At 45.4% G+C, this 26,619-nt stretch overlaps 1 protein-coding gene and 1 long non-coding RNA gene across 4 annotated transcripts; both read right to left on the bottom strand.

The window, feature by feature from the left end:
• NOLC1 (nucleolar and coiled-body phosphoprotein 1) lies at nt 1–26,437 on the bottom strand. 3 transcript variants are annotated; one of them, XM_081864291.1, is made up of 14 exons: nt 26,283–26,437; nt 24,742–24,797; nt 21,746–21,870; nt 20,650–20,759; nt 18,552–18,690; nt 17,116–17,234; nt 14,689–14,830; nt 11,378–11,515; nt 10,672–10,761; nt 7,703–7,810; nt 5,991–6,581; nt 4,583–4,692; nt 1,815–1,895; nt 1–1,650 (listed from the first exon to the last, which is right to left on the bottom strand). In XM_081864291.1, exons 1-14 carry the CDS (start codon nt 26,391–26,393, stop codon nt 1,492–1,494), a joined length of 2,079 nt encoding a protein of 692 aa, XP_081720417.1. In that variant the 5' UTR covers nt 26,394–26,437; the 3' UTR covers nt 1–1,491. The 3 variants fall into 3 exon arrangements, with proteins under 3 accessions (XP_081720417.1, XP_081720416.1, XP_081720415.1); XM_081864290.1 differs by having other exon boundaries at nt 17,116–17,231; nt 20,650–20,762; XM_081864289.1 differs by having other exon boundaries at nt 20,650–20,762.
• LOC309343193 lies at nt 11,822–12,412 on the bottom strand. The gene is made up of 2 exons (XR_014157170.1): nt 12,286–12,412; nt 11,822–11,959 (listed from the first exon to the last, which is right to left on the bottom strand). It is a non-coding gene; the product is annotated as an uncharacterized lncRNA (long non-coding RNA).
• Nucleotides 26,438–26,619: the final 182 nt, after the last annotated feature.

Genomic DNA, 26,619 nt, shown 5'->3' on the forward strand with positions numbered 1-26,619 from the left:
ACATTTTAAAAACATTTTTATTATACTAAATGTTTGTCTATTCAAATAAAATATCCAACCGTCCCAACACCATTAAGGAGTTGAGTCTTGCCAGTTTCTTGTACCATGCCAATGGAATCTGTAGACATCAAAAGGCAAGGGGCCAAGGCTGTGAAAAGAATAGCCCTTTGGGGCATTAAGACACATTATAACCTTGGCTGTTTTGTCTTTAACCCGCAGACATTGCTGGCATAGCATTTACTGTGGACGGATTCTGAAGTACAGCGATATCCACAACAGGGAAACATCTAAAATGCTCTCTCTTGACAGCCAGCTTCCCACGCAGTTATTACTTTTATGCTCCAAGTGGATGAAACATGGTTGAAGGTTTTCTCTTTGGGGGTGGGGTGGGGTGGGGTGGGGTGAGAGCTCCCAACAACCACTTCTCCCATCTTTCCATTACCAGATGGTACTTCTTGAACAGGTCCGGTTTCTTTTAGCAGCTGGGTTCTAGGTCAGGCGTCTAGGCTGCACCCTAAAGAGGCATTGTGGCTTCTCTGGCCACACTGAAGCACATCAGCAAGGATTAACATGCCTGAGGTTGCAAGCTTCTCACGTAAGAGCCTTAACTGGACCTGGCCATCTCTGGGAAATAAAAAGTCATCACATTCCCCAAAAGCAAAACAAAAGCATATGGACAAAGGCTTCAACGGGCCCAACTGCACACTATCCAAATAAGAACGGCCTTTGCGAGCGACATATTAGTTGGCAGAGCCACCATGCAAGAACTCTCACGTCCCCTTGAAGGTATTACATGATTGCCAAAACGTAGATAACAATGAGTGGCCCTGCACTCTGGAGCTTTTTCAACCCTTGGGTATTTTCCTGGCTTTTGGAGAAACCGAAAGGAAACAGGCAGACATTTTTGTTGCCTCATCTACAAAAACAATGGCCCAAAAAATTAACTTGATTTTCAAGTAGTTCTAGCCAATCCATTTATAGGAAAAGGGAGATTTACCTGGATTTAACCAAGTTGCCCAGCTCTTAAGAGATTATGGAAATGTTTTATGAATGCCCCAAATGAAGAGGGGGAAAATGATAGGCAAGATTGCGAAGGTGGGATCACCCTTTTGACAGCAGGCAAGACCAGATTCCCTACCAAGGAGCGGAGCAATAGAGAGGCATGTCACTTTCGGTACATCCTTAATGTTAGATTTGTTGGAAGATTAAAAAAGGGCGTTTAGCAAAACAAGAACAACATACATATTGCTTCATGAGGTCTGCTAGAACTGAACTTGTGTCATCTAAAAATAAGTTTGTACTTAATTAAGAAAGTCTGGGAAGTCCTCAAGAGACAGTCACAGACACGGCTAAGTTTTGTCATTACGCAAAAGAGCAACCATCTTCCCATGTTACCAATACAAGAGTTGATGCTTTGTGGAAGAGATATCCCACTACACTTCGCATCTTTTCACATGCTCAGGCCTTGGATTCTGCAGCGGCAACTGAAGTTTAGTCGCTTTCAAATTTGATGGAGTTTATCTGCGTGGAGATCGCGCCGCCGCAGTAACTTCCCCTTTTCTTCTTTGTTTTCTCGTGTCGGAAGGATTTCCCTTTTGTAAATTTCAGGACTTCGTTGGCCTTTTCGCCCCAGTCACCCGCAGCTCCTCTCTGGAAGAGATAGCGAGTCAGTGACCACCAGTCAGCAAAGGAACACCGAGTAGTTACTGAAGAGGCAATGCTCCCTAAAGCAAACAGGTCCTAGACTGTGCAAAAATTCCACAGTTTTGCACAAACTACAGTCTGGAGGAATGCAACTTTTATCTTCCTCTTACCTTGGCATCAAATGAATTGTTTGCTACTCGTGCATCCACCTCAATCTCTTCTGCTTTTACTCTGCGGAAAGGACTGGACTGCTGTTGAAAGAAAATTGGTATTTTGGTATTTTCTTGAAGTAGCCGTCGTGCTAATTTAAAGCAATGAGCCCCAAACTACATTGGATTTATGGCGGTATGCACCAAAACAGTAAAGTTAAGAATCTTCCTGGGACATAAATGCTTCATGATGCCCGAATGAGTAGAACAAGGGCCGGCAACCTAAGGCTCATGGGCCACAAGCGGCCCATGCGGGTCGTTTAACTGGCCCATGGACCCCCGCCGCCCGCTGGGTTGGCTCCCGTGCGCTGCGCTAAACCAGCGCGGAGCAGAGCAGGGACTACCTTTTGCGACATTGGCCAGCTTCCCACTGGCTGCAGGAAGCTCCAGCAAAGTTTTTGTGGTTTGGGCCGTGATGCGCAAATGCTATTTCTGGTGCGGAGGAACTGACCCCTGGACTAGAACCACAGATGCATTGCTGTCAATTTACAGATTTGAAAATAAGGTACCAGCAGCCCCAAAAATAAGGGATCAGCAGCCAAAATAAGGGATTTTCAGAGCACAGCTATGTTCAACTTCTGAGCCCCTCCCAGCCAAAGGCAGAAAGCCCAGCCAACAGCCAAACGAAGCCTCAAGCGGTGATTCCCACAGCGCAGCAACCCGGCAAAGGGGATGCAGCAAGGAAAACCACCGACACCTCTCCGCAGCGAAGCGCTGAGCAAAGACGAGTCCCCAGGCAACGCGGCCGATTGGATCGGCACAAGGCAAGCAAGCTCCACCACCCAGTTGTTCTTAAACTCCTTATTGGATGAGCAACGCAGCCAAGCAACACAGTTGGAGCCTCCCTCCTCCGTGGCTGGCAGGGAGGGAGGGGAGAGGAGCTGCTTCCTTTGAAACCCGGGAAATTAAAGGGACATCATCAATAAGGGACAGCTGCGGGACACGGCGCTGGGATAAGGGACTTTCCCACCAAATAAGGGACGGTTGACAGCTATGCACAGATGCCTGGCTGCTCCTGGCAAATTTATAGCACCTCAACAAGGTTTCTCAGGGTAAAAGGAGACAACCAACAGAGATGAAAGCTTTTCGCAGCTCTTGTCAAGAAGGCAATTCCACCCCTTCTCCCGAGATCCTCTCAGTCTTCTCCAAGAGACTGAGAAGAGATATAGATAGATAGATAGATAGATAGATAGATAGATTCTTTATTGTCATTACACAAGTGCAACATTGCACAAGTGCAACGAAATTGGATGCCATCCCTTAAAAACAACAAAAGCAAAACAACAACAACAACCAAACAAACCACATTCCAGCCACACCCACACCCACACCCATCAAACTCCCAGGTCACACTATCGAGTTACTGCATTTAAGAAGGCCACAGCTCTTGGATAGAAACTATTTTTCAGTCTATTTGTCCTTGACTTGATGTTTCTGTATCTCCTGCCAGAAGGCAGTAGTACAAACAGACTGTGTCCCGGGTGAGATGCATCCTGCAGGATATTGTTTGCTTTCCTAAGACAACGGGAACCGTACAGTTCTTCCAAAGATGGGAGGGGATGACCAATAATCCTTTGGGCTGTGGTTATGACCTTCTGGAGCACCTTCCTCTTCCTAGCTGTACAGCTGGAGAACCAGGCACAAATACAGTATGTGAGAATGCTCTCTATGGAGCCTCGGTAGAAGGACACCAGCAGTCTCTCACTCAGATTGTTCTTCTTTAAAAGTCTGAGGAAATAAATTCTCTGCTGGGCCTTCTTCACCAGAGCAGTGGTATTTGCGCTCCAAGTCATGCCCTGATCGATAGTCACTCCCAAAAACCTGAATTCCGCCACCCTCTCCCCGTTGATATACAAGGGCTGAATGTCCGCCTTTTTTTTCCTGTAATCCACCACCAATTCCTTGGTCTTAGCCGTATTAAGAGCCAGATTGTTCTCTCCACACCAAGCACAAAGCCGCTCCACCTCGTCCCGATAGGCGGACTCATCCCCTCCTGAAATGAGCCCCACCACCGTAGTGTCATCAGCAAACTTGATGATTTTGTTGCTGGAATAAATGGCTGTACAATCATACGTATAGAGAGTATAGAGCAGGGGACTCAACACACAACCCTGTGGTGAGCCGGTGTTAAGGCTAAGGGCTGTGGACATATGTGACCCTACTCTAACCCTCTGAGAACGTTCTGACAAAAAGTCCAAAACCCAGAGACAGGTGGAGTTGGAGAGATGGTGGCCATCTTCAAATATCTCAAGGGCTGCCACATGAAGGAGGGAGCAAGTTTGTTTTCTCCTGCTCTGGAGGGCAGAACTCGAACCAATGGCTTCGAGTTACAAGAAAGGAGATTCCGACTAAGCACCAGGAAGAACTTTCCGACAGTAAGAGCTGTTCGACGGTGGAACAGTCTCCCTCAGTAGGTTGTAGGCCTCTCCTTCCTTGGAGGTTTTTAAGCAAAGGTTGGGTGGCCATCTGCTAGTAATAATAATAATAATAATAATTTATTATTTATACCCCGCCCATCTGGCTGAGTTTCCCCAGCCACTCTGGGCGGCTCCCAATCAGTATTAAAAACAATACAGCATTACATATTAAAAACATCCCTGAACAGGGCTGCCTTAAGATGTCTTCTGAATGTCAGGTAATTCTTTATCTCTAGGAATGCTTTAGCTGAGATTCCCGCGACTAGATGACCCTCGGGGTCCCTCCCGACTCTACAATGCCATGATTCTTACCCGCTTCATCTTGGGGAACGTATGTGGCGTTTTGGGTTTCTTGTTCTTCCCCGCATTTGGTGTCTCCTGCCCCTGGCTGTCCTCCCTTTTTCGTTTCTTCTTGGATTGGCCTGCCGTGTTTCAACACAATCATAAAGGTAAAAGGTAAATGTAGGTCCAGTTGCGGACAACTCTGGGGTTGCGCGCTCATCTTGCTCTATAGGCCGAGGGAGCCGGCGTTTGTCCACAGACAGCTTCCAGGTCATGTGGCCAGCATGACTAAGCCGCTTCTGGCGAACCAGAGCAGCGCACGAAAACGCTGTTTACCTTCCCGCCGGAGCGGTACCTATTTATCTACTTGCACTTTGACGTGCTTTTGAACTGCTAGGTGGGCAGGAGCAGGGACCGAGCAACGGGAGCTCACCCCGTTGCGGGGATTCGAACCGCTGACCTTCCGATCGCCAAGCCCTAGGCTCAGTGGTTTAGACCACAGCGCCACCTGCGTCCCTAACACAATCACATCTTACTCAATATAAGAGAACAGCCCATAGAATAAGCAGTCAGGTGGGGTGGGAGTAAAAGTAAGAAATGTTTTGTTGCAACCCACATCCAGTGCTACTTTAATGACCCATATTCTTTTTGACTGCCCACTGAAGATAAGATTCACTGCAGTTACTGGGGAAAGATTGCACATACGGCATTCATGTATGCGGTCAGGGTGGATAAAAATCTTTTTTTTTATTTTTAAAAATAAAATGAATTTTTTAAAAAAAATTAAATTTGGAATTTTTTAAAATTTAAATTGGATTTTTGAAATAAAATGCTTTTGGAGGAAAAATCTGTCTAAAGATAGTTTCCTGTTTAAGTTACATTATAGTCCAAAGGCTATTTATCAGGAAATAAGGATTTAAGTTTTTCATGTGTGCTAAAACATAGTCTAAGGGGTTTTTTTTATTATTGTTTAACCACATCGGTTAACAAACGTGGATACATATGCTATAATGTTACCGTTTTAGCTAAATAAATTGTTTAAATTGTTATTAAGGAAATTATTGGTTTTTTCCCCTTCCAATAAAGTACAGCAGAAAAGTTGTCCAAACATAAAGTTAACTTATTAAACCTCACAATAATTTCATAATTATCTATGTATTTGAAATAGTATAACCAAATCAGTAATTTTTGATATAACTGTAAAAACTACTCTGAAAATTTATTATTCCAAAAATGAAACCTTCCTTTGGTTGTAAATATTAAGATTATGCCAGCACAGCAAGAATGAGTCTTTCTGCAAAAAAAATAAATGATTTAAATCAAGCCTTACGGACTAGTGATTTAAATTGTGATTTAAATCAAATCCACCCTGCATACAGTATTAACTTTCTTTCATATTCAGCATTCCCTACTTCATTCCTGGCTAGCAGTGACGTACCTCCATTTACAGCCCCATCGTCATTGTCGTCATCATCAGAACTGCTGCTCTCCCCATCGCTAGCTGCTTCAGATGAAAGAGTCTTGGAAGACGGCGTTTTGCCTGCAGGCGCAGATGAAGCTTTCGATGCCTTTTTCTTCGACGGCTTGCTGTTTTTCTTGGCTTTATTCTTTAGCCCTTCCCCTGCCGCTTTGGGCTCGTCATCGCTGCAGCTGTCGGAAGAGCTGCTGCTTTCGGACTCCGCTTGCTTTGAAGCCGCTGTGCTCTTGCTGCTGGCCAGTTTGCTAGCCGGCTTCTGAACGGGTTTGGCCTGCGACTTCTTAGCCGACTTCTGGGCAGGCTTGCTCTGCTCCTCTTCGCTACTTGAGCTGCTGCTGCTGGAGTCTGAAGAACTGCTTGCTTGGGAGGCAGAGAGGCTAGGTTTGGATCCTGACTTGGGACTCTTTGCAGCAGTTTTGGGGGGAGCAACTCTCTTATCCCCAGAGCCAGCATCCGCCTTCTTTCCAACCATCACAGGAATCTTCTTTGCCGCCTTTGCAGCTGGTTTAACTGCAGCATTTGCAGGAGTTTCATCCTCAGAGCTGTCAGAATCTAGGGAAGGGCATTGCAAATTTTAAAGGAGAAATTTCAACGACAAAAGCACTGCAGGTTCTGCAAACACTATTTTCACAGTTCAGTTTCAGATGGGGCGAGTTGTACACCCACAGGACGAATCCAAATACCAGTGTTTTCACTATTCAAGGAAGAGTAGGAGGGGAAAGAATTTTGTTAGGAAAGCTGACTTAGGAGGGTGTGAGATTAATTATAGGGTCCCTGCCCATACTAATTATCAGACAGATTGGCACACGAGATATATATGTGTACACATTTCATGTGCAGTTATTGGAATATTTACTCATTGATCAACTGAGACAATTTAAACAGAGCAAGGATACTTGCCGGTTTTTAAACAGACAGGCACCTCTTCTGTGGCTAACTGGAGCATAAATAAACATAGGGAATAGGCTCGGTTATGTGATTATAAGTCCTTATAAAAAACAATGGCTACTTAAACGGTGGAAGGTTATCTTTTCTATGGAACATCTACATCAAGACAGTCTCTTGTGAGCTGGAAGAAAACCCACAGGCCACACACTGCCTTGCCGCATGGGGTGGGGACAAGCCCGAAATTTGGGATTTGGGAAGGCAGTGTGAGGGCTGGGGAAGTGGGGACGTAAAATGTTGCTGAGGGCCGCCCAAAAAGGTCTCAAGGGTCACATGCAGCCCTGATTTATAGCCTAAAGCTCATTGGCAGGGCCACACTGAAAGCCTAAAGGGCACAAGGAGTGGTAGAAGAAAATTAAGCAAAGTACAGTGGTACCCTCGGGTTAAGAACTTAATTCGTTCCGGAGGTCCGTTTTTAACCTGAAACTGTTCTTAACCTGAAGCACCACTTTAGCTAATGGGGCCTCCTGCTGCCGCCACCGCACAATTTCTGTTCTCATCCTGAAGCAAAGTTCTTAACCCAAGGTACTATTTCTGGGTTAGCGGAGTCTGTAACCTGAAGCGTCTGTAACCCGAGGCACCACTGTACTTGCAGCGTTGTGGCTTTTACTTGTTTTAGATATGGCAAGGAACACGTCCAGGGATCTGTGTAACTGTGGCCAGAAGTTTTCGTAATATGGGAACAGTAATGATCAACATGGAGCTTGTTTGCTTGTAACCCCAGGTACCTGAGCTATCAGAAGAGCTGGTCTCTGCCTTTGACGGAGCGGGTTTAGCAGCAACCTTTGTTGCAGACGATTTGGCAGGAAGCTTCTTGTCTTCTTCAGAGCTACTATCTATGCACAAAATCCAAACAAGACAGTGGTTTTAAGTCCCAGCACATTTTAACCTCGCACCGCAGAGATTCCAAGCGGGGTATGTGCTTTAAACGAAAACAAACAGAAGTGCTAATGATAGCTTTACAGTCCTGTGCTCAAGATATGCCAGGTGGGGTTTTCAAAGCGTTGCAAAAGCCCTGTTGTGCCAGCATCTCTCGAGATAGGCCTCTGTCAGTGGAGATCACGTGGTGCAACATTACAGATATGCTGATGTAACAATGTCCAGCAGGAAGCCTAACACTGGGTAGAGGCTAGAGTATTGTCAGAGTCACCCATGGTCCCAGCTCACAAGAGACCAAAGTCCAGTCCGGCTTATGTACAAAAGCTTTTATTGAAGAGCATTCTTAGCTTCGCAGCCGAGCTCCGTGACTCTACGTCTGTTACGCTTAGACCGCTGAAGTCCCCTCTGAGTCAGTCCCGCCTCTACACCAGTTTAAGAGGCTTGTACTGGTCCACCTCTTTCTCTCTTTCCTTTTCCGCAGGGTCTTTCTGCCCCCCTGTGTTCTCTCCCTTCGGGACTCTCCAGAGGCTGAGTCCTCTGCCGCCTCCTCCCCCCTCCTTCGGGCTTTGGGACCAGGCTCCTCCCCAGGACTCTCTTCATTTCCGCGCGCCTCCCATTTTGAACTTGGCGCGCGTACGTTGCTCCTGACCTTGCCTTCGACAGTTACACTGCCCTCGATACTACTTTCCTCCCCTTCCGGCAGGACGTCTTGCCCTGATCTCCTTCCCCTCTCTGCTTCCTGTTCTGCTCCTTCTGACACACTGGTCACTCCTCCCCCCTCACTCCGTTCCAGCGGAGCAGCCGGTCTCGCTCTCCAACTCCCACTGGGGGTTCCCCCTTCGTTTCCCTGCTCCTGACTGCTTCCCCCTCTAGCTCCCCTTGGCTTGACCAGAGGGGCTCCCTTTTGGGAGTCCTCCGATTCACTGGACGGACTCATGGACAATCTTGGGTCATTGTCGTCCTCTTCCTCGTCACCCTGGAATCCTTCCCCCTCACTCTGCGTCTCTCTCCCTCATCTGCGCCTCTCTCCCTGAACCCCTGACAAGTATGATAGGCAAGGAGTGGACATACACCAAACCCTCTGCTCCCTTACAGCCTTACGCTGACCTCAGGAGTGGTACAAGTAAAAAAAACACCACTGAATCAATGGAGGCTAAACAAGCAACCTATCCTACTCTACCAGGACCCCTGGACAGTTAAGTCCAGACAAAGGTTGACTATGGGGTTGCGGCGCTCATCTCGCTTTCAGGCCAAGGGAGCCGGCGTTTGTCCAGAGACAGCTTTCTGGGTCATGTGGCCAGCAGGACTAAACTTCTGGTGCAAGGGAACACCGTAACGGAAACCAGAGCGCACGGAAACGCCCTTTGCCTTCCAGCTGCAGCGGGACCTATTTATCTACTTGCACTGGCGTGCTGCTGAACTGCTAGGCTGGCAGGAGCAGGGACAGAACAATAGCAGCTCGCCCCGTTGCATGGATTCGAACCGTCGACCTCCTGATCGACAAGCCCAAGAGGCTCAGTGGTTTAGACTACAGCGCCACCCACATCCTACCAGCAGTACAGTGGACGCTCAGGTTGCGAGCGTGATCCATGTGGGATGCATGTTTGCAACCCGCGTCTGCGTGCTGCAATTCGGTGCTTCTGCGCATGTGTGACCGCCGAAACCAGGAAGTAACCCCTTCTGGATTTTGGCAATCCGCAACCCGAAACAGCTGTAACCCGAGGTATGACTGTATAAGAAGCCTCTAACAGAGAGGCATACAATATCGCTCTGTTGCCCCGCAATATGCGCAAGAGTATACAAAGATAAACTTTGGTGATGGAACTGTAAGGTAGCACTTTTCACCAACAGTTCAGCTTCAGGAATATACAAGAGCAGCTTGTAAGACTTATGGGGCATGATTGTTTTTAATGTCTGATGTTTCATTATGGGTTTTTTTAATATTCTGTTGAAAGCTGCCCCAAGTAGCTGGGGTGACCCAGTCAGATGGACGGGGGTATAAGTAATAAATCAGCATCATTATTGTCAGGTATTTTATTTACATTCGTACCTTGGTTCTTGAAATCCAAGGCGCGGCTTCCAATTGGCTGCAGGAGCGTCCTGCAGTTAATTGGAAGCTGCCCTGGATGTTTGGCTTCTGAAAATCGTTCAAAAACCGGAACACTGACTTCCGGGTTTCAGTCGTTCAGGAGCCGATTTGTTCGGGAGCCAAGGTATTTGAGATCCAAGGTACGACTTTATTTATGTATTAAGATTTATATACCACCATTCATCGTAAGATCTCAGGATGGTTCACGGAATAAAATACAGGATAAAAACAAGTAAATAGGTAAAACCAAATAGCAAAACAGTAACCCCTGTCTTCCCACATACATTTAAAAGGCTGTAGAATATTAATCAACTAAAGGCATGGTTGAAGAGGAACGCATTTGCCTGGCACCTAAAATATATATAATGAAGACGCCAAGCGAACCTCCCTGGGGACGGCATTCCACAAACGGGGAGTTACTACAGAGAAGGCCATTCATTCTGCTATTCTGCCTCAAGCCTCTGGACATAAAACGTCCAAGAGAATCCCCCAATCCACTCCTAAGCACGATTCTTCATCAAGTGATTACATTTGCCCATGTGTGAGATGTCCCCTGTGCAAAGTAATTCTGCACCAGTTGTATACATCAAAAGTAACCCGACAGGTAGCTTCAAACAGAGGGTACTTCTGTCTCACTCACTGCCTCCATAGTATGTAAATCCAAACATTTCCTCAGTAAAAGACACAGTGATAAAGAATCCAGAGAACTTGCTTGTTTGTGGTACTCACCTGAGTCACTGTCTGAACTAGTCTCTTCTTTTTGGGTGGAAACAGCAGCAGATTTGGGAGCAGGTGATGGCTTAGCCGCAGGTCCTTTAGCTACAAAGAAAAACAGGCTGCTTTCACTGAACTTTCTCTTCAAGGGCCCCCAAACAATTCCAGTCTAACAAACGCTCATACCGAGATGTATGTACAAGAAGACTTTTTAAAAGGAGCCAGCCCAGCACAAATCAGAACAGTCCCTTTAACTACGAAGGTTTCTGGAGTTGGGGTACTTACTAGCATCCTGATCTCAGGCTACCAAAAAAGACACCTAGCATTTTGCAGACAAGGCACTTTAAACTGATGTGCAAAAGGTGTGTGTTAACGTGCGTTCAGCCAGTGATTGCGGGGACTTGTAAGCTTACATGTTTCATGACAGAGAAAGGCTTTGTTCAACTGGTAGAGGCCTCTCTCTTTGTGGTACAAAGCCTTGTGCCCGCCAGAGAAGCCAGGAATTATGGAATACACAGAACCAAGGCCAACCTTGGAAAGTTCCTTAGTTTTCCGGAAGTTTTAACAAGTCATTAGGCAGTATCCGACAGAGAGCCTATTTTATACATGCGCATAAACTCCCTGCCCAAAATGCAACAAAACAAGGACTGTCTCTCAAGTCCCCTCCATCAGATATGGACGCTGTCACCTTAATGTTTAATTCCACTCCACAAATACATACTTGCTGTTTTCTTCTTGGGCACCTGCTCCTTTTCGTCATGGTTTTCCACCTTTTTCTTAGAAGTCTTTACAGGCAGAGATTGTGCTTTGCCCTTCCTTGACTCTATGGACGAAGGAGGTGGCACAGCGCTGTACTGGCCTGCGAAGAAGGGACAAAAGAGAATCTGGTGGAATGAGATCTGCCAACAACCAAAACACGAGAGACAAATATGAAGCTAGTCACATTGCAGTGAGTGTGTGTGTGTGTGTGTGTGTGTGTGTGAAATCATCTAGCCAAGAGGATCTGTGGAGCATATGCTTCTCAAAGTGATACCGCAAGAAGTCAACCATTTATGGTCAATCTTGCTGGTAGTTCTCTCAGACCCAAGTGGCAGGGTCTTGTCTCTAACCTTGTGCTATGTCTCTGAAATACAACATAAAGTTGTGGGGTTGTTTTTTTTTGGGGGGGGGGGGGAGAATATCCTGCTCCGCTCTCCAGCTCTAAGCTTGGAATTGGGCCGGAAAACAAGCCCCTGTCTGCCAACAGCTCAGAGCTGGAGAGGGGACAGGCATTTGGTCTGCCTCAGTGCCTATTAGGCACAGACTAGGCCCGCGGGTGGCGCTGTGGGTTTAGCCACAGAGCCTAGGGCTTGCTGATCAGAAGGTTGGCGGCTCGAATCCCCGCAATGGGGTGAGCTCCCGTTGCTCGTTCTCTGCTCCTGCCCACCTAGCAGTTCAAAAGCACATCAACGTGCAAGTAGATAAATAGGTACCACTCCAGCGGGAAGGTAAACGGCGTTTCCATGCGTTGCTCTGGTTCGCCAGAAGCGGCTTAGTCATGCTGGCCACAAGACCCCAGCTCCCTTGGCCAATAAAGTGCCGCAACCCCAGAGTCGGTCACAACTGGACCTAATGGTCAGGGGCCTTTACCTTAGGCCCACATGCCTCTCCTTTTCCTCTTTTACAAAGATTTGTAACTGCTCTGCTTCGACACACAGCCTATGGAAGTCTTGGACCTTCCATCAGCTGCTACAGCGAAAGCCGCATGTTTCCTCATCGTCCCTCGAGCTCTGAGCTTGAAGGACATGTGTTTCCTCTGGCTCTGTCAGGTGGGAAAGCAAGCCTATGTTCTACTCAAGCTTTAAGAGACAGCAGGCAGGGGACAGTTGTGGTTTGTGTACAGCAGGGCCAACTCTGGCTTCAGGCAAACTCTGGGGAAGGAAAGAGGGCTGGGGCTATAATTCACCCCACCTCCAGACTAGTAAACCCCGTATGTTACATGTTACATCTAACACAGATTCCAGGAAGGCACAGATTGGGCACTTTACAATAAACAAGCACGAAAAATAATTAATTTCGGAACTTTATTCTCTCTCTCTTTTTTAAAATCTCTTGTCTATTACTTCTTTATTTCTCTTTCTAGAGAAGAGAAGAAGAATCTTTATTTGCATTAGCCACTAGCCATAGCAATAAAATAAAATAAAATATACTGAAGATAGAGGTAAAAACTGTAGAAAATACCGTATTTTTCGCTCTATAACACGCACCTGACCATAACACGCACATCGTTTTTAGAGGAGGAAAACAAGGGAAAAAACATTCTGAATGAAACAGTGGATGTATCATTTTTGGGCTTCATGCTGTGGCCACAGACATGTGATCTGATGGTGAATTTGGGGTGACCCAATGCCAAAATCCTGAGAATTCCTGTGGATCCATGCTTTGTAACCACGTTTTTGCACCATTGCAGCCCCAGGCAACAGTGGGTGCGTGATTTTTTTGGTGCAGGCTGTAGCCATGGACATGCTATGTGATCTGATGGTGAATTTGGGGTGACCCAATGCAAAGATCCTGAGAATCCCTGTGGATCCATGCTTTGTAACCACGTTTTTGCACCATTGCAGCCCCAGGCAACAGTGGGTGCGTGATTTTTTTGGTGCAGGCTGTAGCCATGGACATGCTATGTGATCTGATGGTGAATTTGGGGTGACCCAATGCAAAGATCCTGAGAATCCCTGTGGATCCATGCTTTGTAACCACATTTTTGCACCATTGCAGCCCCAGGCAACAGTGGGTGCGTGATTTTTTTGGTGCAGGCTGTAGCCATGGACATGCTATGTGATCTGATGGTGAATTTGGGGTGACCCAATGCAAAGATCCTGAGGATCCATGTGGATCTATGCTTTGTAACCACATTTTAAGTGGGGAGCGAAGGAAAAACAAAGAAGGGACATTAGAGGGGTGTGCAGAGAAGCAGCTGGCTAAGAATGCAGGAGAGGGATTTAACGGGTTGGAGGAAAGAAAGGCAAAAGTTTCCCCCCACCCAAGCCAGCCATCTCTGTCTCTGTCTCTGTCTCTGTCTCTGTCTCTGTCTCTGTCTCTGTCTCTGTCTCTGTCTCTCTCCCTCCCTCCCTCTCTCTCCCTCCCCCCTCTCTCTCCCTCTCCCCCAGCAGCACCGGAGCTTGCCTGGAGGGGAGGGGCTTTCCCTGCTCTTTGTTCCGTTTCAGCAAACACAGCAACGAAACAGAGGAGGGTGGGCAGTAAGACCCTGAGGCAGAATGCAGGAAAGCAGCCACTTCGCGATTTGATTTTTGCCTGCTTTTTCGGCTCCAGGGACCACACATTCGCTCTATAACACGCACAGACATTTCCCCTTCCTTTTTAGGAGAAAAAATCTGCGTGTTATAGAGGGAAAAATACGGTACATTTTGGGGGTTTAGACCAATAATCAAACAATAGATCCTATTCTAATTGCCCCCGCTAAAAACCTCACAGTTTTTGCTGACCATCTTGATCTGCTAAAAGAAAGGACACAGTAGCAAAGGTTGACCGACCCGGCATGGACAATAATAATTTTTCCTGCTTTTCTTTTTCACTCTTTTTCTATGTTCTTACTGTATTTAGATCAATGTTTTAGATCAATATTTAGGGGATATTTGATATTAAGCTTTATATTTCTCTTTAGAAATCCTAATAATATTTATTCCCCCCCAAAAAGAATTATAAAATACGAAATGAGATATAAAGCCATTAAGTCAAAATACCAACAGCGACACAGCACTCACAAAACATGGTGCACTCCCTGGGTGATTTATAATTACACATGATTTAAAATTACAAAAACTATTGAGAAAGGTCTTCAAAAGAACACAAGGAGGGTAAACTTCCCTGGAAATGCTATTCTGTTACCAGGGTCCTCTCTCCCTGATGGGTATGTTAGCATTGGCATAATAACCTGGTCAAAATGCCCCGTCCCATTTAATAATCTTGTGGCGCTGCTCTGGAATTAACTGGAGCTTCAGGGTGGATTTTAAGCATCCGCCAGCAACTCACCTGCCTTGGGCTTTGACACTGGCTTCCCACTTGCCGAACTGTCAGAAGAATCATCACTGCTGCTGCTGCTGCTGCTGCTTTGCTTCTTTGTGGGTAGACGAGCACCTTCAGGTTTGGACTGCGGAGTTTTCTTTGGCTCGCTCTTATTACAGGGGAGAAGATGACCCACCGTTGCCCATTCATTAAGGGTGAAGTTTGAAGAGCAATTACAATCCAAAGCTAACCATTTGCTACCCTACCAGGCACACAACTCAAATACAAGCCGGAGACATGAAAGGCTATTAAAAGAGAATTTATTCCAGAGGGATAGTTAAAGACTCTTGCAGGAAGAAGTCATACGGATATTCTTTAAAGGCCAACAAACGTATTGTTTCATAAGTTTTGTGGGGCTAGAGTCTAATTTGTCAGATGAATAAAGTAGCTGTCTAGGAGGACTGGACTACATACCAGGAGTCAAAAGAGGATGGAAAATGAAAACCAGCTCATTCCTTTTCTCTCTTTCTTCGTAAGCAATGTAAAATGACGCAGCAATGCAAGAGGCAGAATAATGTGGCATTATCTTACCGCTAATACTTTTAAGCTGCCACAAGCTTTGAAGCGCTCCAGCTGCTTCTACATGTATGTTCTTCTTAACAGCATCACCTGCTTACTATTTACACCAGGCTAGCATTACTGAATCACACCAGAAATACTTCCTGAACTATATGAATGCATAATAGACCATTTTCCATGTTGCAGATGAGGAGATAACCCTGTGAAACGGTTCCTTTCCCACCATACGGATCAATCATTTTGATTATAGCAAGGACTGTGCTTAAGAGCTGCAGACTTAGATCTCATGCAAAAAGGAATAAGTGCTACAAATGCCAAGTTTGAGGTTACTGTCCTCCAGTTACTTGGAAGCCTCACTGATCTCAGCAGGTCATTCCTAGTGAAAACACATAGAACTGGATCACTGGCTGCCCTTTATATCCATAACTTAAAAAAAAAGAAAAAGGTCTTGCCATAGTAATCTAAATCTGACTGCATCCGATTTCTATATTAATTTAGGAAGCTTGCCCTGTGATTTTCAGTCCATTTCCCAACATGGAACTTGCCTTTTCTGCTGCGAATGGAATACTGAATCTCTCTCCTCTCCCAGTGAACTTACTCATTACTCTTTAACTGGCCAATAGAGCATGAGAATGTCTCTGGATAGACGCAGCTAATCAATCAGTATCAGAAGTTAGTTATTTTTGTCCCAGAGTACGTTACTTTGCACTCTCTCAACTGTCATCCTGTTTTCAGTTTTGATGCTTTTGGAGCTCATCAAACTCTGCTTGAGATTCCTTCAGCAATAACAACAGCACCAACAACAATTATTTTATTATTTCTACCCTGCCCATCTGACTGGGTTGCCCCAGCCACTCTGGGCGGCTTCCAGCGTATACAAAAACGTAATAATTTGGTGTAATCTGAAAACATTGCTACCTTGTTGTTTGCATGGTTTGCTAAATAGCACCAATTTAAATATAGAAAACTGGGGCGGGGCAGAGGGCTCTTCCAATCACTTCCCTAGAATGGTCAATCAATCATTCCTACTTCTTGTTTCCTATTTTTAAACAGTTACCTATAAAAAGGATCTATCTTTTTGCCACATATCAACTAGGTTCTCTTAAAAGCCTTCTGTGAGGAACTTCATCAAAACCCCATTGAAAGTCAAAGCTATGGTTTACTGCAACACTCCTATCTATGGGAATTATGATATAGAACAGAGCAAGCATTGAGGAACGTATAAAAATAAGGGCAGCCACATCTGAACTATTTTCTTCTTCTTCTTCCTTTCTCTTTCTACTTTCCCTGTTTTCCTTCTTCTCTCTTTCCCCCCTATCTTTTTATTGCATTTAAATCAATGTTTTAGTTTTGGATTAAAAAGAGACATTTGATGTTAAGCTTTGGATTTCTTTTTATAAATCCTAACAAAATTTATTCAAAAAAATATTTTTGGGGGAGTCACAATACAAATACAGTAGAGGCACAGTATCAGCTGAGAAATTCTGGGGCGCAAGGAGAAAATATAAAAGTCAAGAGAAATTTTTGACTTTCTCCATGTTCACGGGGAACAGCTGGAAGATTACGTCTGCAATCCTTTGCACGCTTAATCTGAGAGTAAGTCTGTCTGAACTCAGAGGAGTTCCTAAGTTGAATTTTGGAGCGGACATGTGCGCCACAAGTCTAAGACAGACTTGAGTAGAGGATTGCGAAAATAGCATATGAAGTCTTGAGTGCTCCGAGTGTAAATAGGCCGCAGAACTCATCTGAAGGCTCCACCCCAAGTATGCTTGCCTAGTTCCCATGCTTTAGTGTAACTGAGTTCCCTCCAAACAAGAAATACAGAAAAGACAAGCCTTAGCAATTCTAGCCACCATACAAAGATCTATTGCTTACCTTCGCAGGTGGACCCTTTTCTGCATCAGAATCCTCACTGCTGCTGCTGCTGCCACTGCTACTTTCCGCTTTGCCATTGGTAATTTTAATTTTGGGCGTCACTTTGGTGACTTTTGCTGCTGATTGCGAAAGCAAATAATATTTGATGCACGGAGGAAATTAGAAAGCTCGAATCCAGCTATTGCATATGCATAGCGCTACAATAATTTTTACCCCCCCTTTCCCAAGTTCAATTTGTTGGCCTGTACGGTATGATATGTTTAACGATCCAAAACAGTGAACATCATTTTCTATTGTTTTCAGCAAGATTAGTTTAGTTTACTTTAAAGAGGATTCATATTTCTTTGTACTTGGCTTAACGAGTTGGTATCATGCCGTTAAAAACCCCCACTGTTGTTCTGAGCACGTTAAGTATTATATATTCATAGAATCAGATACATGGGAGGGACAATAGGAATCATCTAGTCCAACTTCCCGCAATGCAGAAATCTTTTGCTGAAACCCATGACCCTGAGATTAAGAGTCTAATTCTCTACCAACTGAGCTATCATAAAGGAGGGAGGGTCTTCAGTATTGCATCAGGCCTGAGGTCTAGAAAAGGAAATTCATATTGTCCAGGCTTTATCCCTGTTTTCAGTGTTTTGGATATGAATGGCTTTTTAAAAAACTTTTGTAACTTTTACTTTTCTACAACAACACAGTAACCTAGAACAGGTGCAGCAGAAACATTTCCAGCAGAGAAAATAAAAGCCAGTCTCAAAAACACACAGCACATAAACCGTGGTTCGGAACATGAGCTCTTTGTTAAAATGAGATTTTTTTAAAAGCCCGAGAGAACAAAAAAGAGTTAAGTCTTCGCCTGATGCAAAAATTACCATAAAGTCGGCGCCAGATAAGCCTCTGTGGGCAAGGGCATTCCGCAACTATGGTGCCACCACTTAGTAGGCACTGTTCCCAATATTCGCCCATCACCTGGCTGAGGCATCTGTGGTAGGGCCTGTGAAGATCTCACTGTTTCGGCAAGTATGTGTGACACAGAACGTGGTATTTCAGGTATCCCGATTCCAAGCCATTAAGGGCTCTAAAGGTTAAAACTAGCACTCTGGATTGGGCCCAGAAACACAATGGGAGCTGGGGCAGCTGAGTTGGTATGATCCTGGCATAACATGATTGATTCACCCTCCCAGTTAAACTTGCAGCTCTCCCTTGGACCAGGTGGAACTCCTAAACCATTTCAAAGACAGCCCTATGTATCTCTCGTCTGTGAAACGATCTAAACTTAGAAGCAACAGAAAAAAGTCAGCTGCGTCTACAGAACAAAACTCTGGTTTTACACGTAATTCAATGAACTCAAGAGCCACAAAATCCTTTCAGAGCTCCCCTGTGAGAACTTGTTAACTGCATTTTGGTTTTCTGCACTAACGCAGGTGAGTTACCTGGTTTAGAAGCTGGCTTTGGCTGCTGCTTTTTGGGAGCTTCATCTTCTGAGCTACTTGAATCTGAACTAGAACTGCTGGGTTTCTTCTGCGGTTTTGTTTTCACGATAGCTTTCTTAACCGGGAGACCTGTTCCCTTCTAACGAGAGAAGTCAGTAAACACCACAAGTCACATTACTTTAGTAATATTTTACGTAATATTTAGTTGACTATAACCCTGTCTTCAGCAAAAGTTGGTGTGATGGCCTGGGATTCGGACTCGGATGCTGAACCTGAGGAATCCCAGCCTGCATAGGATTCCCCGCCTCCAGAACCAGCTGAGCCGTGGCTGGGGCTTGAGCCTGAAGGGTCCTCACCTGTGCTGGATCCTCAGGTGCAGGCACCAGCTAAGTCTGCTCTGGCTCCTGAGGTGATGAAGAACCCATTGCCTGCAGGTGCTCCACTCTCAGCCCCGTCAGAGGAAGCTGAGGTTGCCTCTGGGTCCGGTAACCCTCCAGCCTCTCCTGAGCTGCAGAGGCTCAGGGCAGAGAGGCGGAGGGAACTAAGTTCCCGCAGGAGGAGTGCTTGCCTCCAGGCCAGGAGAGGCGAGTCACCTGAGGATCGGGGCCACCCTGTGCCTTGGGGCAGATAAAAGCTAGCCAGCCCCAGTCCCAAGTTGCGGGAGCAACGTTGTTGGTAGCCAGTTCCTGCCTGCACCCTGTCCTGCTTTTCTGCCAGAGTTCCTGACCTCACCCGACTCCCTGCCCTGCTCCCAGCTTCAGCTTTTATGGACTACCTCCATGTTGCACCTTCGACCTCGGACTGGACTTGGACCTCGCCTCTCGGTTATCCCACAGGACCAGCACAGTTGGAGTGCAGCCTTGCTTGGCCTAAATGCTCAAATGCCCATTCTGCTTTTCACACAACATCAACCCATTCTATGTTTTCCCAGGGAAGCAAAGCATGTGAATGTTACCAGTCCAGTGTCATAGCAGAGGAGCGCTCCACCCTTCTCTGCTCTATGGTACATTTGCTGGCAACTTCATGAATAAGTTACAAATACATGTCAGAAGCCTGGAGGATGGAGTCCAATACGCTTTCATAAGAGCCCATGGCCACCATTTAACACAGTTTACCAAAGCTGGGTCCCCAGCTGTTTCTAGACTACAACTCCCATCATCCCTCGCTAGCGGGACCAGTCGTCATGGATGATGGGAATTGTAGTCCAAAAACTGCTGGAGGCCCAACTTTGGGAAACCCTGATTTAACGCCTCTATTATTCCATGTTCATATTTTAAAACATTCCACCCTCAAACTATGTACAGAGTATATTCAAAACCAGCACTTTCAGAATTATAGATTCAATAAATCCATACCCACCAAGGGACTCCTAGACACTTGGAACAACCAGGAGACCCATAGCAGAGGATTCCAGGAAAAGTTCTAGTGTGCATGCTTATTTTATGTAGAGCGCTGGCCACTATTGGACCCCACCACTGTTCCATATGAACCAAGAGGGCAGTTTAGAATATACAGCACATATTTCTGCCCCTATGCATTGCAGGTTAAGATGAACAATGGTGGCCTCACTGCCTTTCAGAGAAGATTGCCACCATTACTGATTTTACGGAGGAATCACAGGGTTCCCTAGAATACCTTTGGAAATAGTCTGTTCAGTAAAGTTTCCCTGGAGGAGAACAGGGCATCACAACTTCGGTTGGTTCCCCTCGATTCCTTTAAAAACCATTTCTTACAGCACAATTTTTTTTTTTAGCAAACCCTTTCCAGAATGACCCTCATTTCCACTGACGTCGTGTCCTGGCCTTTACTTCCACCCAATATCCAAAATTATCTGCCACCATGTTTTAAATGTTTTGGATAAAGGTTGAGAGTTCTTTGTAAGCGACCAAGCATAAATCTTAGGGGCATGGTAATCATTTTTCGCCTTCACGTTATTTTCTTTCCTAAACAAGAATGTCATTGTTATTAAGAACACTAATAATAAAAAAACCAGGGCTGGCCAGCTCACAGAGACATATGAGTTTCCATGTTTTGTAGCTTTCAGGGCATCTTTAGGACTTTTCCAGACGTAGAGGAGGAGCAAGGGCAAGAATCTCACCTTTGCTGGCGACTTCTTCTCTTGCTCTGAATCGGAAGAGTCGCTGGAATCATCACTGCTGCTCTCAGGAGCTGCCTTTGCCGGCACTTTGGTTACAGCAGCAGCCTTGGCTGCTAGATTTGGGGTGGGGAGAAAAAGAAAACACTGAGTTATTTAGAAAGGAATATAGCCCCATCTTTTTTATCTTAATGGCAGACAGCAGTCAGCAAAAGTTGCTATTGCAAAGAGCACCCCATCAAAAAAAAAAACCACACAAAAACCCCACCACCACTTCTTCCCACCCTATGAACAGATTACTTTAACCCTAAAACAAAGCTATGCTTGCAAACATCTGCATGTGTTAGTTTTAATATCAGTCGTGTAAAACACACCCCTCAGTTTGGGTTGCATTTTGTTTTCTCCCCCCAAAAAACCTTCACGTGCATTTACGTGATTTCCATATTTTCCCCCACTTGCTGAGTAGGACTCCTTAAAGCTACTATAGCCCCCCTTACCTATATTCTTTGGCCATGGACTTCCAACTGCTTTGAGTTATGTTTATGATAAACATTACGGTATAGTGGCTGATGGAACCTTTACTCAAGGGCGCTGAATAACTTATTTGCTCTGGATTGTTCAAGGAGCCAGTGACCCGTATCCAAATGTGGACAGAAGTAATGGGAGGAGAAAGGCGTTTCCACACACAAGTGATGCAACTGGGCTACTCCTTACAGAAGCAAAATCAACACCCAAGAATGAAGCACCTTACAGTGGTGCCCCGCAAGACGAACGCCTCGCAAGACGGAAAACCCCCTAGACGAAAGGGTTTTCCGTTTTGGAGGCGCTTCGCAAAACGAATTTCCCTATGGGCTTGCTTCGCAAGACGAAAATGTCTTGCGAGTTCCTGCGGGTTTTTCCCCCCTTTCCCTAAGCCGCTAAGCTGCTTATCAGCTGATCCGCTAAAAGCCGCTAAACCACTAATAGCGCTAATCCGCTGTCAATGGGCTTGCTTCGCAAGACGAAAAAACCGCTATACGAAGAGCCTCACGGAACGGATTAATTTCGTCTTGCGAGGCACCACTGTATCTGTATACTGGAGGAAACTAGCTTAATTTACCTAGTTTTTTAGCTGGAGGCTTCTCATCTTCACTGGAGCTGTCAGAACTGGATGAAGATTCTTTCTTTGCCTTCTTCGCTGGTGGGCCATTGGGAACAGCTTGTCTTTTTTTGGCTTCAGGCGACCTAAAAGAAAACATCACAGTCACTACTGTGTAACTGAGCTGTCTGTGAGGTTCGTCTGTGACCTCAGGTGCTGGTAGAAAGGCAACAGTATTAAGTTTTCTGTCCCTAAGAACACAAGCCGAAGCTGCTGGATTACTTAGGCCAATGGCCCGTCTAGTCCAGCACCCACTTCTGACAATGGCCAACCAAGTGTCTGTGGGGAAACCTGCAAGCAGGATTCAAGCACAACAGCACTGCCCCCTCGTGTGGTTTCTCACAACCGGTATTTAGTTTTTAAATCCTCTCTCCTAGCTCCTTCACTAATGAATCAAAAGCTCCATCTTGTGGGGGGAAAGATAGGCAAGAAGAAACAGCAGCCAAAAAGGAATGCAGGACTGGCTGAAGGAAGATGGGATGAGGTATAACTATAGTCGTTTTAGGATCCAGCAAGATCTGTTGAACTGAATTTGGTTTACTTCCTTGTAGGCATGGGTAGGACTGCATTGTTGGCTACCACAGTGTACCTACTTTGTCTGAGAGAGAGGAATCCTTTCATTCTTGGCTTTGGTTCAACATCTAGAATAACCAAGAAGGTCCTGTTACCGTCTTCTGAGCACCGCAGAACTCCCTGGATATCAGGGTGGGTGTCTTCGCATCAGTGCTGAACAGACTTCCCTCCCCTCGCAAATACAGTGGTACCTCAGGTTAAGAACTTAATTCGTTCCGGAGGTCTGTTCTTAACCTGAAACTGTTCTTAACCTGAAGCACCACTTTAGCTAATGGCGCTTCCTGCTGCTGCTGTGCTGCCGGAGCACGATTTCAGTTCTCATCCTGAAGCAAAGTTCTTAACCCGAGGTAATATTTCGGGGTTAGCGGAGTCCGTAACCTGAAGCGTATGTAACCTGAGGTACCACTGTAGTGGTAACTCCATATCCACATGGGTGGGCGGGTGTTACTCCTGATTTCTCAAGTATGCACAAACAGGAACTGCACGTTTTGGGGGGAGGGGAAACTGCATTTTAAACTGGTCCATGCTAACGATTAAAATATTAGGGAAAATGTTGGAATGAAACTGTCTGGCTTCAGTAGAAATGATATAAGGAATTATGTATAAATAAGCATTAAGTTTTAAGCCTCAAGGTGTTTTACGGTAAGATAAGGTTAAATAAAGTAACGCAATTTTTTAGCAGAAACATTGTAAAATTAATAATTGTTAGAAGGATGTTGGAATGATTATTATATGATTTTATATGATTATATTATTTTAGCAGGAATGATATAAAGGAGTTGGGAATAACTGACTGTTAATTGGTGAAAGGAGGAAAAGTAAAGTTACATTATATTAAGATAAATTACAGGACTAAAATTTTAAAAAAGAGGGAAAGGATTTGCTGAAATGGATAACTGATCTAGAATACAAAAAAGGGAGGTGTGAGGAGGTCAAGGAAACAAGCTAATGAAAGAATAGAAAGGAGATATGATGCTTTTTCTTTTTTTCTAATTTTGTTTTTGTTTAATGGGTTTTATTTTTCTGGGGTTTTTTCTTCTTTTTTATATTGTGGTGTGTTGCTTGGTTTTTGTTCAACGTGGTATGTTCATATTTTTTTGTAATTGTTGAAAATTTAATAAATATCATTTAAAAAAATAATTAAAAAAAATTAACACTCCCTGCTACACTGCTGCGTGATAAAAACACGTGCATCAGGCACACACAAATAACAGGATGTGCAGAACCACATCCATTTGCACAGGCGCAATGTGAAAACCCCCCCCACCCCACCCCAATGCTTGAGAATTGGTACACTTAGCTTACTTTTGCAACGAAGTTTTCTCACAAAGCAACCCAGGACAAATAAAGAGAATGCATGGGCATATATATTTGTCCCAATATTGAGAGGTGATGTACACACTACATTTTCTTTGGTGGCTCTCATCCCTCGGCAGTTGGATTTAGATTTGCCAAGGTCAACAGAACCAGTTTAAAAGAAGAACATGTGGTTCTCCTCTGATCCCAGGGCAGGATCTGAAGACATATGCAGCAGCTGGATCTGGTCATTGTCTGAATAGGAGACCTCCTGATGATCCATGATAGATGCATACAAATGCAATCAATCAATCAATCAATCAATCCATCCATACATACATATTCATCCCCTGTCTTCATGTGGATAAAGATGGCAAAGAATAATGTGCCTTTGAAAAGTATCTCCTATGAGATTAATGGCACCAGTGAATCAACTGGTGTAGCAAACATTTCTTGGGGAAAATAATACGTTTGATAAACATTTCATGTATGATATTTTACCATAAACATCCAGCTGTGCACATTTATTCTTAAGTAGTCCCGTTGACTTTTAATATTTATTACCTCACCATGTGTGCTTTGTGGATCACCCACAGCCAGTCTGCAAATTTCCATCTGCATTCTGGCATTGCTATAAATATGGCATTCCGCCCCCTCCCCTGAATTCCTGCTTTATAGCAGGGCCTGTGTGGCTGCTTAAGCTTAGCAATGCATTAGGAGCAATGGAGACAAGTTAGAACAGCTTTAGAAAACCACACGATGAAACCAATCAAACATAGGCTAGACCTATGTTAGGACTTCCTTTGAGGCACTGATGATGTCAAAGAATTCATACTCCTTCATTACCATCCCATTTACTTGGTGTTATTCCAATTTGTGAAGCATTTTTTATAGGCAAGTCCTGAGTCTGATTCACCAGACTCTGGACTTGCCTCAGCTACCCACACTCATATTCCTAGTTTGGCATCCAGTGAGGGAGAGAGAGACTGACAATGAACAGCTTTACTAAAACAAACAAACAGGTAACCAATGAAAAATTGCTTGGAACCAACAGGCAGCAAGTCTCTCTGAAAAACTACACTACTTACTTCAGCCAGTAGTTGAAGACATCAAGGAGAGAAGCGGCATTGGGGTCTTGTTTTGTCTGAAATGAAAACAATGCAAAAATAATAAAATACGGGGGGGGGGGACCTTTTTGACAGTAAGTTGTGATGCTTTTGGGGGGGGGACCAGTCTGCCCTCCTTGCAAGCAAGCACCATGTGCTGTGAATTTTGGAGCCTCCTGCTGCCAACACCTTGGGCTCTTCAGGCGCTTTCGCCCATCCTCAATAATCCACTCTCCCTACCCCCACCCACAAACCCAACAGCCCCTCAAAGTAAATGCACTTTGCCCCAGTCCATCAGCACATTTCCTTCCTCCTTTATCAATTACTTACCACTCCCTCATATACATGGTGCCTTAAAGATTGCTTTGTAAAACTTTGTGGTACTCAGATGAAGGGTGGTATAGAAATTTAATGTATAAATAACAATTATCTAACTTCCACAGAAGCCCACAGATCACCTCCATCCCACATTAGGGCATGTCATTTTAGGGGGTGAAACTTAATTTCTGTGAATTTATTCAATGAGGGGCCTTAAAAGCATGTTTCTGGTTGTGCGGGATTCAAATCTGCTATTGCTTTTGTGAATGGACAACATCTAGCTTGGGAAGTCTACCAAGCACATAACTGTTTTCAGAAAAACAATTTTAATTTCACCTTCTGAAAATGCCAGGTGAATGATAAAAGTAATATGAATATGGAATAGAACTGCCAAGTACAGTGGTACCTCGGGTTACATATGCTTCAGGTTGCATATGCTTCAGGTTACAGACTCCGCTAACCCAGAAATATTACCTCAGGTATTATTTTTTTGCTTCAGGATGAGAACAGAAATCGTGCTCCGGCAGCAGGGCAGCAGCAGGAGGCCCCATTAGCTAAAGTGGTGCTTCAGGTTAAGAACAGTTTCAGATTAAGAATGGACCTCCAGAACGAATTAAGTACTTAACCCGAGGCACCCCTGTACTTGGCAACAGATTTAACGACTCTACGCCACTTTGCACACGTTCTACTGACCAAGCCAACTAAATTCTCTTAATTTAACCCCAACACACCTTTGGCTTCCCCAGCCACGTGACAATGTTTCGCGCCCCTCGTTCTGGAAAGGCGGAAGTTGCAAAAACTCAAACGTCCCCTAGCCCCCACGTGCGCGGAGAGGAGAAACATCTGCTGCCTTGAGACGGGAGGAGGCTCCCCTCCAACTGTTTTCCCTTTGCAACTGCCATCACGCCCCCCAAAAAGCCCCTTCAGTTCAGGATCTGAACCCTGACCTCCAAATATGGAGTCCCCCCCCACCTCACCTGGGGAGACCTCCCCTTGGGACCTCCATATTTTCATCGGATAAATGTTGGGGGTTATGGCACACTGCTGGCGGGGAAAGAGGCTTGACCCCCGAGACCCCTCTCCCTTCTCCAGGGATTTCATGCATCCCTGTCGCCTCCAGTTGCGCACAGACTCGCGCACGCGCCGCCAACCCCCCCCCCAAGAAAAGCAACAGTCCCCCCCCCCCGCGTTGCCCCTCCACTCACCACGCCGGCAGCTTTCCCGAAAGCCCGCGCCGCCCCCTCGAAATGGTTTTCTTGCAGGAAGGCGAAGACCAGCGGGAACAAGTCGCTCGGCACCACGCGCGCCTTCGCCATGTCGCCGCCGGAAAAGGAAGCGGGAGCCCGGCGCCGGATATTTAACAAAAAAAAAAAGCCGCGCGCGGACACGCGAGCGTGCGCGTGCACAAGAGCACACATTCTCGTTTTTTTTTATTTATTTGAAAAGCAGTGGCTCCCGTTAACAACAACAACAACAACAACAACCCCCCCCAAAAAAAAAACATACAGATAGGAAAAAGTATCAAGGGACACCGCGCAAAAT

Source organism: Podarcis erhardii, assembly GCF_964252035.2.
Source record: "Podarcis erhardii genome assembly, chromosome: 5".
Lineage (NCBI taxonomy): Eukaryota > Metazoa > Chordata > Lepidosauria > Squamata > Lacertidae > Podarcis > Podarcis erhardii.